At 46.0% G+C, this 12,964-nt stretch overlaps 1 protein-coding gene across 1 annotated transcript in view; it reads right to left on the reverse strand.

Moving 5' to 3' along the window:
- Nucleotides 1-12,964, reverse strand: part of GALNT9 (polypeptide N-acetylgalactosaminyltransferase 9) — a 271,130-nt gene that overhangs the window by 17,861 nt on the left and 240,305 nt on the right. The window contains exon 9 of the mRNA XM_084820326.1: nt 8,267-8,362. Coding sequence (XP_084676452.1) covers nt 8,267-8,362 — 96 coding nt within the window. The remainder of the gene's footprint in view (nt 1-8,266; nt 8,363-12,964) is intronic.

A 12,964-nucleotide genomic window follows, 5' to 3' on the forward strand; every position in this document is an offset into this window, starting at 1 on the left:
GACATTAAGATCTTTCCTGTATAGTTCTTCAGTGTATTCTTTCCACCTCTTCTTAATCTCATCTGCTTCTGTTAGGTCCCTGCCTTCTTTGTCCTTTATCATGCCTGTCTTTGCACAAAACGTTCCCTTGATATCTCCGATTTTCTTGAAAAGATCTCTAGTCTTTCCCATTCTATTGTTTCCCTCGCTTTCTTTGCATTGTTCATTTAAGAAGGCCTTCTTGTCTCTCCTTGCTATTCTCTAGAACTCTGCATTCAGTTGGATATATCTTCCCATTTCTCCCTTGCTTTTCGCTTCCCTTCTTTCCTCAGCTACTTGTAAAGCCTCATCAGACAGCCACTTGGCTTTCTTGCATTTCTTTTTCTTTGGGATGGATTGAGTTGCTGCTTCCTGAACAATGTTACGGACCTCCGTCCATAGTTCCTCAGGCACTCTGTCTATCAGGTCTAATCCCTTAAATCTTTTCCTCACCTCCACTGTATATTCATAAGGGATATGATTTAGGTCGTACCTAAATGGTTTAGTGGTTTTCCCTACAATTTAAGCTGAAATTTTGCAACAAGAAGCTCATGATCTGAGCCACAGTCAGCTCCAGGTCTTGTTTTTACTGACTGTATGTAGCTTCTGCATCTTTGGCTGCAAAGGACATAATCAATCTGATTTCGATATTGACCATCTGGTGATGTCCATGTGTAGAGTCGCCTCTTGTGCTGTTGGAAAAGAGTGTTTGCTATGATCAGCGTGTTCTCTTGGCAAAACTCTATTAGCTTTTGTCCTGCTTCATTTTGTACACCAAGGCCATGCCTGCCTGTTATCCCAGTGATTTCTTGACTTCCTACTTTAGCATTCCAATCCCCTATGATGAAAAGGACATCTTTTTTTTGGTGTTAGTTCTAGAAGGTGTTGTAGGTCTTCATAGAACCGATCAACCTCAGCTTCTTTGGCCTCAGTGGTTGGGGCATAGACTTGAATTACTGTGAGGTTGAATGGTTTGCCTTGGATTCATACTGAGATCATTCTGTCATTTCTGAGATTGTACCCCAGTACTGCTTTTCCCACCCTTTTATTGACTATGAGTGCTACTCCATTTCTTCTAAGGGATTCTTGCCCACAGTAGTAGATATGATGGTCACCTGAATTAAATTTGCCCATGCTTGTCCATTTTAGTTCGCTGATTCCCAAGATGTCGATGTTCAATCTTGCCATCTCATGTTTGACCACCTCCAGCTTACCTTGATTCATTGATCTGACATTCCAGGTTCCTAAACAATATTGTTCTTTACAGCATCGGATGTTCTTTTCACCACCAGACACATCCACAGCTGAGTGTCCTTTCAGCTTTGGCCCAGCCACTTCACTCTTTCTGGAAAGAGCTTCACTCTTTTTGGCGCTACTTGGAAATTCCCTCTGCTCTTCCCTAGTAGTATATTGGACACCTTCTGACCTGAGGGGCTCATCTTCTGGCGCCATATCTTTTAGCCTTGTGCTACGTTCCATGGGGTTTTCTTGGCAAGAATACTGGAGTGAGTTGCCATTTCCTTCTCCAGTGGACCACATTTTGTCAGAACTCTGCCGTGACCTGTCCGTCTTGGGTGGCCCTGGACGGCATAGATTATGGCTTCACTGAGTTACGCAAGCCCCTTAGCCACAAGGCAGTGATACATGAAGGGGGGAGACATGATAGCTGTGCTCAAATAGCTGAATGGCTGTCAGACAGAAGATGGGGCGTATATTCTCTTTATCGCTTGACAGGGCAGGGAAAGAACCAACAGGTGGAAATTGCCAGGAAGTAGATTTGGGGGCACGTAGTGAGCTGCAAGGCAAGGTGCCCCATGGGGATGGAGTCTGAGGAGGGAATAGAGTGCAACGGACCCCCCTCCAGCCTCCTGGGCCCTTGTTCACCAGAGGTCACCGCTCAGCAACTGGCAGAAGCATTGTGGGGCCATCTGTCCCCTTACTCAGCTGCAGTTCTGCTCACAGTTGTGGCTTGGTTACTTCCCCATATTTAAAGTTGGGACTGTGGCTGACTTAAAGGGGCACTGACTCAAGGTTACAGCATAATGGGCCCTTTATGCTGTAATCTTGAGTCATTGCCCCTTTAAGGCAGACATAGACTCAACTTTAAATATGCGGAAGTAACCAGAGCTGTGGTTTCTGGGCACAATTGTGGCTCAGCAAGAGGACAGACGGCCCCGCAGAGCATTGGGCAGTCACCGAGCTGTCCTGCATCTCCTGCCACACAGCTCACACTGGCGGGCAGTGAGGACGGCTCGTGGACCGCCCAAAGGGAGTGGACGGAGATGCGCCCAGCCATCCCTACCCATGAAGTGAAGATAGCGATGGGCAAATCTGCACATTTCGGTTTCTTGCAGTTTCACGTTTTTCAAATCTTACTTTTCGTTCACCTCATCTCATGCTTTGAGAATTTACCAAGGCTTGCATTGGGTTTGTCCTGAACTTTGAGATTTCTTTTTTTAAGTTTGCGTGAAAATTCATAGGCATTTTTTTCTGCACGTTTCTCACAAAAATACATGCATGTTGGCATAACAGTCAAATTTCTTTGCAAGCAAGTTTTCTAATGTATATTGGAATCTTGTTTTCTGAAATATATGCATTTTTTATGCATCGTTTTAATTGGAGATATCTAGGTACGCTTGGAGAACTCTACTGTTTAATCAGGGGTGGGCAAACACAGTCCACATGTAGCTGCTGCCACCCCTATTTTCTTTTTCTGGAAAAAAGCGGGGATACCATCTTGTAAGGAGGCTTAGGATGGAGAAATGTAGCCTGAAAACAAGCTATATTTGTCTGTCCTAAGCCTCCGTAGCAGTTTGCTGCTGATTGTTGGCAGCAGATGGCTACTTTCCATCCTTCTTTTGTGGCATGACAGTGGCAAGGGGAACGCAGTAGGGATGGTGGAGAATTTCTCCCCGAATCTTCGGAAGGCAACCGAAAGTGTTGGGGAAATTCTCCGCCGGCCCCCTGCCCCCCCCCCGGGATGGGACTTACCGTGGCCGAATGTCCCTCTTGGCGGTGGGTCCCGGCGGCGGTTCGGCGGAGTTTCATCGGGGGCGGGGGCGGCGGCCCGTCTCCCGACCGGCTGCCGCCGCCGCCATTGCAAAAAAAAAAGTGCGGTAACCCCCCCCCACACACCCGTGATAGGCTACATAACGATTTACGTAGCCTATCACGGCTAGATTTCCAAAGTCAGCCGTAATAGGCTACGTAAATCGTCACGTAGCCTATCACGGCTGACTTTGGGGAAAAAAAAGCGCGTATGCAAATGGCGGTGGCCCATGGGCGCCGCCATTTGCGTTCCTTAGTTTGGCACGTCTAGTCTATGTAAAGATTTACGTAGACTACGGCAAAAATAAGGGAACGCTATTTGCGTTGCCCTTATTTTCGCCGTAGTCTACGTAAATCTTTACGTAGACTAGACATGCCAAAATAAGGAACGCAAATGGCGGTCCCCATGGGAGCCGCCATTTGTGTACGCACTTTTTTTTTTTTTCAAAGTCACCCGTGATAGGCTACGTGACGATTTACGTAGCCTATCACAGCTGACTTTGGAAATCTAGCCGTGATAGGCTACGTAAATCGTTACGTAGCCTGTCACGGGTGTGGTTTGTTTGTTTTTTTACTTTTTTTTCGCGGCTGGGTAGACGGGGCGCTTCTACCCGGCCTGAATTTCACCGGCGAGGGATGGGGCGCCTCCCCCCCGGCCTGAATTTTGGCCGGGCGAGGCGGGGCGCCTCCCCCCCTCGCCTGAACTTCGGGGGGAGAAGTGAAGCGCCTCCCCCCCACCGCGAAGCAAGTTTCGAGGACAGGTAAGGGACTTTCGCCCATCCCTAGAATGCAGCCAGTGGTGATGGGAGTATGGCTCATGGTAGGTACACGGGCAAAAACTGGCCCCTGCACCACCCAAAGTTTCCCACCCTTTTAACCTCTAATGTTCCAGCTCCCTGTGACAGGCCTCCTGATCACTGTATAAAGTGTGAGGTAGCTCTTAGCTTCACCTTTCCACCATTCCCCCAGACAAGGAAGAACAGGAGCTCTCCTGACTCCTTCTGTATCACCTTTCTGGTGCCAGATCAAGATCGTTTTCTCCACCTTTTAAACGGCTGGCATTTTCAACAATTCAAAGCTGGGCTCTCTCTAAGCGGTGTCTGGTCATTTGAGCTGCTATGGCTGCAATCCTGCACACTCTCACCTCAGTGTAAACCACAGTGATAGCCAATGCGACTTGCTTCTGAGGAGGCATGCACAGGATTACATGGTAAATGATTTCATTTGTCTTCACCCGAGAGGAGAATTTTATGTTGCATTTTGCTTTATTGCTACAGCAGCTCTTTTTAAAGACAGTGGGCAGTATCCAGCTGTGTCATTCCGTTAGAGCAAATGATGTTGCACTAGCAGAAACTAGATTCTGAATGATGCGCAAGAGAAATGCAGCCCCTGGCTTACCTGGGGAGCAATGTTGTGGTGGTGCATGGTCCCGATGGGGAGGCAGGGAGGGGGCAGCTGAGTCGTGGCAGCGACGCCAGGTGGGCACTTAGGTGGGGGGCAGGGAGCCAGTCAGGAGGACTAAATTGGCTCGGAGGGAAGAGGGCTTTGTTGGTGGACTGGAGGGAGAACTTCCCTCCCTCTAGTCCACCAAAGGCTGTTAAGAGCGGGGCCTCCCATGTGGCTTTGGCATTTCTGTCGCCAACTTCCCCACCACCCACTGCAGGATAACTCATTTCTTGCCACGGATTATGGTTAGTTGCCAGTCAACGGGGCTGGGAAGGAATTTTACCTGCACACAGATTGGCCCCAGTATGCAGGGTTTTTGCCTTCTCCACTGCAAGAATATTAACTCAGTGATATTTGGATTTGTTTGGCTTGACAAGTATAACTGTAAGGGTGGTTATAAAACTTTCAACTCTACGTCACCACTTTGGAGGCATGGAAGGCATTGGGCTGGATCCATTGGGAAGGGGACGGGATTGGGCACCCCATTTTCCCCTTCAAGAGCGGATCCCCCTTAAGGGATTGTGGGCGGGGGTGTCGCATTAAGACCCAGCTCAGTGTGGGGCTGCAATCCAGGCTACACCCCAGGGAGGCAGAAAGGGGCTCCCTTCAATGGTCGGCACCATGGGGTGTGCCTCTGACTCCTGCCCCCCACAAAGAGACACCTGGCAGGTGGGCCAGGTTGATGGGATCGGACTGCAGGCAGGTAGTCCAGTTAACTGATCCATGCCCTTTGCCCTCGCCAACTCTATTCCAAGCTGAACCAATAAAGCTGTGGCCAATTATTTAACCCATCCAAGTCCGTGTCTGAATGTGTTACCCCACCTCCCTGTCCTGCCTTAAAGGGACTAGCTATGTGCTGCCACATGCAAGAATCCAACCAAAGTTACATTGGCGCAAATGCGGTTGTGCGTTATGCTTGTGAAACCCATTGTGCAACGAGTTGTGCGTAACTCTTTGCAACCAGTTGTGCAACAGGTTGCGCATTCGGTCGTACAACCTGCTTTGCAACCGGTTGCACAACTGCTTGCACAACCAGTTGCCCAAGTGTAACAGACAACTGCTTGTGCAATGGAAAGACTCAGCGGAGCTCTGCCAGAGCTATTTGAGTTTGCAGAATGACGCGGTTGGAACCCACCCTATGTATTAAAGAAGGAGGTGGTGGTGGAGGAGGAATGTATGTAATGCTTTAGAGCAGGGCTGGATGTGCCTGATCTCGTCTGATCTCGGAAGCTAAGCAGGGTCAGCCCTGGTTAGTACTGGGATGGAAGACCGCCTGGGAATCAGGCTTCCTGCATGGAGCAGGGGGTTGGACTCGATGGTCTTGTAGGCCCCTTCCAACCCTACGATTCTGTGAGTCTATGACTTCAGGGTTGCAGTAGCTACTTCCTTATTGTTTGTTATTTGCTGTCTGAAGAAGAAATTGACCCCCAGCCCCGCAATCTAGGGAGTCTTTATGGTAGGTCTAACAGCCTTACATCTTACTGTGCAAAGTCAGTGTTGACTGGATTCTCATTGGCTGCTTCAGTAGCACCATGTCCCATGGGAATTTAGCTTCTCTTCATCTCCGTCCTTCCTGATTATATCCTTACCTAATCAGATTTGAGTATCAGAAAAGAAAAAGTGTTTTATGAACGCAAGGAAAAAAAAAAGTGGGGGGAACCCATTAATGTATTTAATTGTTAGCTGAAAGTACAGGATTGATTTTTTTAATATATGAAAATTGTTGGCATCGGAATAGCTGAAATGTTTTGACTACTCATGGAAATCTCACAACTATGTATCCCATTAGAGTTTCCTTTGCACAGAGAATATGTCATGCAGTTATATTGCTTTTCCTATAAAATATCCACACGTCCATGCACACGCGCACACACACACACACACAGACACACACACACTTCCATTTTAAATGTCAGATGCTTTTTTTATATATATAAGAGAACAACTGGGACCTAGTGCGGTGGAGTTAATATAGTGCTGGATTTAGACTTGAGACATCTGGGCTGAATTCTCTCTTGAGATATGAGGCTCAATCTCATACAAATCATTTCAAAATACAAGGAATACATTGCTCTCCTCTTCTCTGCAGCCTATACCCCCCCCATACTGCTTAGAGTCGTCCCTCAAATTTAAGTTCTCCTTGGACACCTTTGGGTCCAGCCATTAGTATAATAAGGTAAGTTTAGACTCTGGACTTAATGGTCTCATTTCCCCCTGCCCCCTGCCCCAACTCATTAGATCGGGGTGGGCAACTTGTGGGACTCCAAATATTTTGGTCTACAATTCCCTAGTCAGCATAACCCAATGGTGAGGGATAATGGGAGCTGAAGGCCAAACATCTAGAAGGCTACAAGTTGCCCATTCCTGGCTTAGATGGTCATGTGTGCTATTTCACTTACTTGGACACGTGGCAAGCTGGTACTTCTGCATTAGGAGCCCCTCCTGTCATTCTGCTGATTGGGGACCTGGACTTCTGCCCTAGAGTTCTGCCATGATGGCACCATTGGGTCCAGCTCTACAGATGCTAATTTAGCATGCCGAAAAGATGGAACACTGAGCAGGGTTTCCCTGGTAGATCTTAACATGCTAGGGGAGGAATTCACATAGCCAGGTGGGTGAAAATTTTGTCCAGGTTATCCGTTGTAAGAACTTCACAAATGCATTGTTTTGGATAAGAACCTCCTGAAATTTGCAAACGTTTTTCATAAATGGGATGGGAAGAATGTGAGATTTATTTTCTTTTAATTTAAGGTGGGAGAAAGGGAAAGGAACAAGTTCGTCCATCCTCAGAAATGTCAGTCACACTGAATGTCTTACCCTAAATCTAACATTCTCAGAGCAGCAATACATAGAAATGGATGAATCTGTCAAGTGTTGGTTTCTCAGTTTTTTCCAGTTTTACATTTGGTTCTAGGGATGTATGAGAATTTTGGCTTTGCTTGCAAAATGTGAGAACATGCCCTGTTTGAAGCCCTGAATATGAATGAGAGCTCAAGCATGCGTCCGCCAGAAAACGTTAAAAAAATGTTGAACACATGCTCGCGTTTGTGTCACCCCCGATTCCTAATTTGTACAAATTTCCTCAGTAGACTAAATAAGCCCTGCTTTAGTCTACAGAGAAAATTAGTGCACGTTTCAGAAGACTTCTGCAAATTTCAGGAGACCTGCACACATCTCCCATCCATGCAAAGTGAGCAGTGACTGCAAGCACAAATGCCAATCATGCACAAGACGAACGGCGAGACCATGTTCAGACAATCCTACCAATCTCAAACGTTGCATGTTTACCCATCCATATTTGGCTCATCTTGAACTTTGAGAATTTCTCAGATCTTAAGTTTGGTTTGTCCCAAATTTTAGATTTTTTTTTAAAGTTTGCATGAAAAATCATAATCCTTTTTGTGCACTTCTCCTAATTCATGCATTTTTGTAGTCTTGTCTGCCTAATATATCCATTTTTTTGCAAGCAGTTGTCCTAATACAGTGCATATTTGAATGTACTCTTTTTTAAATTGGAGAATTCCAACACAAAATTCAGAAAAGTGCAAATTTCTAAGGATAACCAAGTTTCTGTTTGCATAGTGGTTTGGAAATGCAAAAATGTCTGCATTCAGATGAGGACTGAATGAATTTCTCTCCCATCCCTAGCAGTACAATCCATGCAATGATATTTTCCTACTCCAAAAAGCTTCAGCACCCCCCCCCCCCAGGCTAGATCATCACTTAAGGAATAATAACATGCACTTGTGTCTACCTGGGAGGACATCCCATGGCAGGGGTAAAGAATTGCTTTGTCATCTTCTTCTGCTCCTTGGTCCAAGCAGTAGCCGCTGGCTTTGCTGTTGCGAACCTGAAATCAAAATCAGGGGGAGGGGAAGAGAAAGATATGTTCCCAAGACTGCAGTGTTGTGATGGGTCATAGAATTGTAGGGTTGGAAGGGGCCTGCAAGACCATCGAGTCCAACCCCCTGCTCAGTGCAGGAAGCCTGATTCCCAGGCGGTCTCCCATCCAAGTACTAACCAAGGCTGACCCTGCTTAGCTTCCGAGATCAGACGAGATCAGGCACATCCAGCCCTTTGCTCATCCATTCCAAGATCCTAGCCTGTGTTCCAGTGTAACACTGAGAAGGTGTTGGATAGCCCATCCAGATTTTATACTGGATTAGCAAGTTGACTAGTAGGGATGAGTGAGCTTCCCCAATTCCTTTTATTTATTGTTTTTGGATCAGAATGGTGGGTATGAGAGACAGGGCCTTCTCGGTGGTAGCCCCACATTAGTGGAACTCCGTGCCAAGTGATTTGCATATGGCTATCAGTACAGGCTTTTGAACGTGCCTTTAAAATCCACTTATTTGGGGAATGCTGTTCCTTAAAGGATTTCCAATTCTGCTGGTTTGAAACTGTTTAAAGCTGTTTTAGGCTGCAATCCCAGATGTGTGAACCTGTGAGAAAGCACCATTGAACTCAGCGGGGCTTACTTCTATGTAGACAGTTCCAGGCTTGCACTGTGATGCAGTCCTAGACATGTCTTCTCAAATGTAAGGCCCACTGAGTTCAATAGGGCTGACTCCCAGGGAAGTCAGTATAAGATTGCGGCCTTAGTCAATTATGGTTGGCATTGCTGGCCTGTGTTTTAAATGTTTGTTTTTACTGAAAGGTTATCTTGCTGGCCTGTGTTTTAAATGTTTGTTTTTACTGAAAGGTTTTATATATATATATATATATATATATATATATATATATATATATATGTATGTATGTTATGGTTGTTTTCTGTAAGCCACCTTGTCGGGGTTTTGCCCTACAAGGCAGCCTAGAAATATTTAAACAAATGGAAGGCATGCTCCACCCTCCAGATGTGTTGGACTACAGCTCCCAGCATCCTTGACCATTGGTCATGCTGGCTGGGGCTGATTTGAGTTGAAGTCCAAGACACCTGGAGGGCAACAGATTAGGGAAGGCTGAAGGATGAGAACCATTATCGGGGTACTTTAAGGGAAGAAAAATGCACTCATTCGCTCCACCTGACACCCCATTAATCCTTCTTTTGTGTATCTGTTAGGAGCTTGACAGCTGGTTTCTCCTTGTATGAAGGCGCGTACAGATTATCCTTGCAGGCAGCAGGGTTTTTTTTGTTTGTTTTTTACGAAGACTGATAACATGAAGCATTTTATTTGTGGACTATGGCATGAGAGATGATGAAGCAGTGTAAGATGCATTGCAAGCAGCTTGGTCCAAATACTGCTCATATTAACACTGATGAGAAATCTGAATTCCATCTCTTGGCTGCAGTTCATCATCACTCCTTGAGCATTGCCTAAAGCAGGAGTTTTGAACCTCTTTCAGGGGGTTCAAACTTTTAGAGGGGCAGGGCTGACAAAAGTTTTGAAGTCACCAAACTATCAGTAGTCAGAAAAAAGCGGGTGGGGCAAGGAGAAGAGGCTGTGACCAGTTGGGGAACCCTGGTGGGCCAGAGGGATCAGTTCTGCATGCTGACCCATGTTAAAGTCATTTCAGCACCAGGAGACCATCCCCACCCCATTTCCCCAGTTGTTTTAATTCACTTGTTTTATCTCTGCTGGTTAAAATGATTGCTGATCAGATATCAGGTATAATCCCAAAGAAGAGAGGTTAATAATAATAATAATAATAATAATAATAATGGTGAAACATGGAGACCTGTGCTAGAATATCTATTCTGTGATATGAATTTTAACTGTTTATAAACATTTTAAAAGCGTACATGAAGAAACTGCTGGATAAATGGCGTAACGGCTGTGGCCGTGTAGTGGAAATGAGGAAGACCATTGTATAACGAGGATTCAGTGGTGCACCAGTTCTTTTGCCCATATCAACAGTGCCGTTGTGCCTGTTCATCGGGGTGGGGTGAGGATTAGCTATGTTAGTTCCCAGAGAATCTCTTGATGCTTTGTTCAACACAAAGAAACTTCTGGCAGAATCTCAAGGTGTTCTACTTGTGGCTTAGAAAGGCGGAGAAGAACGTTATCTTCTGGGCTCTGCAGCCTGCCCATTATTAGGGCCAGTGTTCCCCCCTGCAGAATGTATGAAGTCATGAGCCCATGTTCAGAATGGGAGGGATCAAGGGAATAGTTGTCGTGGGTTACATCGGAAGATGGTGTATAGGGCGTGTCCACATGTTCTGCACAGTTCATTAAGGGCATAGAGGCCTGTGTTAGCATTATATAGAAGGCAGCTTCCAGGTAATTAAGTAGGCTGTCCTACACAGGAGGGCTGGTGTCAGACAAGGCCAACTCTATACATCAACAAATTTGAAGCTGTCTGATTCTTGCCAAGTCACTCTGGTCCCTCAGATAAGAGCACAGTGTTATGTCTCCATGAAGAGCTGGGAAGCTTCAGAGCCTAGGTCGGAATGTTGGTAGGGATGCTGGACAAATTCAAGATGTACTAAAATCATGAGCTCGGATTTCTAAGAATCCAACCTACAGAATCTGCTGTGGAGTCATCCTCTCAGGCTGCGCAGAGTCCGTGGACTTTCGGATGAGTTTTTCACTTTCCCAAAATTTACGCGTATAAATTCGTAGGAAAATATGTAAGTTTCTGCTGAGGAAATGTTGAATGGAATGGGGAGACAATATCCTACATGTCACGTACTAAGGTAAATTATGTAAATACTTACATAAATACTTACATAATTATTTGTGTATTTTTCCACACAACAGAAAAAAAATTAATTTGCATCTGGCTGTCGACAGATGACGGAGCAAAAGGCGTCTGACGATCCACGAAACACAGACCCTAAACGCTGGGGCCTGTTGCTTTGGCCATGATGCTTTACACACCCACTTGGGCATGTAAGAGAAGGTATGTGAGCATTATTCAAACCATGCCAAGTTGGTCCCACTCCAAGAGGCAACATGTGCTGTCAGCTTGGAGAACTTGTATGGTCATGGAACGGTTTCCCGTCTGTCTCTTGAGGGGCCCAGACAGACAATTCAGCTGTGCATGGGCTGAAGAGAGATGCAAGCCTTCTTTGCATATTTAGTCTGCATCCATTTTCTACCAACAAATGGTCATCCTTTTGCACTAGTGGCTTCGTTTCATCTTAGTATCAAAAGAATCTAACGTTGGCCAGGACCCGACAGAATCAGGCCACCAGGCCAGTACGTTAGTATATGACTCCCTGGGACTCAGACTGATTGCAAAAGTGCTGTGTACAAGCCAGGCTGATTCTTGGGGCACACCCGTTGCTGGAAGGGACTCCCAGTAGCTGGAGGGGCACAAGCTTATTAATCTTGAATTGTAATGTCTTGCTTTATTAGCCTGTTTTAGCTAAATAAACATCTTTCCTTCACTCAGTGGTATGTTCCTTCCTTGCTTCTGAATATCCCAAAAGAGCCATTGCCTGGTGACAAAACAATGGGCAAAATGGGCTGTTTGGTATTTAATAGGATTATGAGACTGAAGGTAGGCACTGATTTTATGTTTGTAGGAGTTTCTTCTCAAATCTTCAGTATTATTTATTGCATTTATACCCCGCCTTTTTTCCTCTTGCAAGGAACCCAAGGCGGTGTACATTATCCTCCTCCTCTCCATTTTATCCTCACAACAACAACCCTGTGAGGTGGGTTGGGCTGAGAGTCTGTGACTGGCCCAAAGTCACCCACTGAGCATGGCTGAGTGGGGACTAGAACCCGGATCTCCCAGCTCCTAGTCGAACACTCTTTCCACTACGCCACACTGGCTTATTTATGTGTTTATTTATGTATCTACAATAGGTGTATTTATGTGTTGATCTGTGTTTTGTTTACTTATAACAACAGCCTTCCAGATGTTGTTGGACTCCAAATCCCATCAGGCCCAGCTAGTATGCTCAATGGGCCAAGGGCTGAGGCTCAGTGGTATTGCACAAAAGGTCCCAGGCTCACTCCCCAGCATCTTCAGGTAGGGCTGGAAAAACTCCTGCCTGAAACCCTGGAGAACCGCTGCCAGTCAGTGTCAACAATACTGGGCTGGATGGACCAATATACCAACTTCCTTTTTAGGGAGGGGGTGTAGCTCACAGGTAGAGCCCCTGCTTTGCATGTGGAAAGTCCCAGGTTCAATCCCCAACAGCCATCTGTCAGGGATGCTCTGACTTGGATTCCTGCATTGAGCAGGGGGTTGGACTCAATGGTCTTGTAGGCCCCTTCCAACCCTACTATTCTATGATTCTACATGTAGGACAGGGAAAACTGCCTCAAACGCTGTAGGGCCATTGCTGCCAGTCAGTGTCGACAATACTGGGCTAGATGGACAAAGGGTCTGACTCAGTATAAGGCAGCTTCCTATGTTCCTATGTCAGGGATGATGGGAATTGTAGTCCAGCAACATCTGGAGGGCCACTGGGTTCTGAGCCCTGTTTTATAATATGAAAAACTGAAACAGAAACAGAAACCTATGCTGATTGATGCTATACTGCCATTTTCTGATA

This window comes from Heloderma suspectum, chromosome 13 (assembly GCF_057233095.1).
Source record: "Heloderma suspectum isolate Gila_16-S chromosome 13, 16-S_ref, whole genome shotgun sequence".
NCBI lineage: Eukaryota > Metazoa > Chordata > Lepidosauria > Squamata > Helodermatidae > Heloderma > Heloderma suspectum.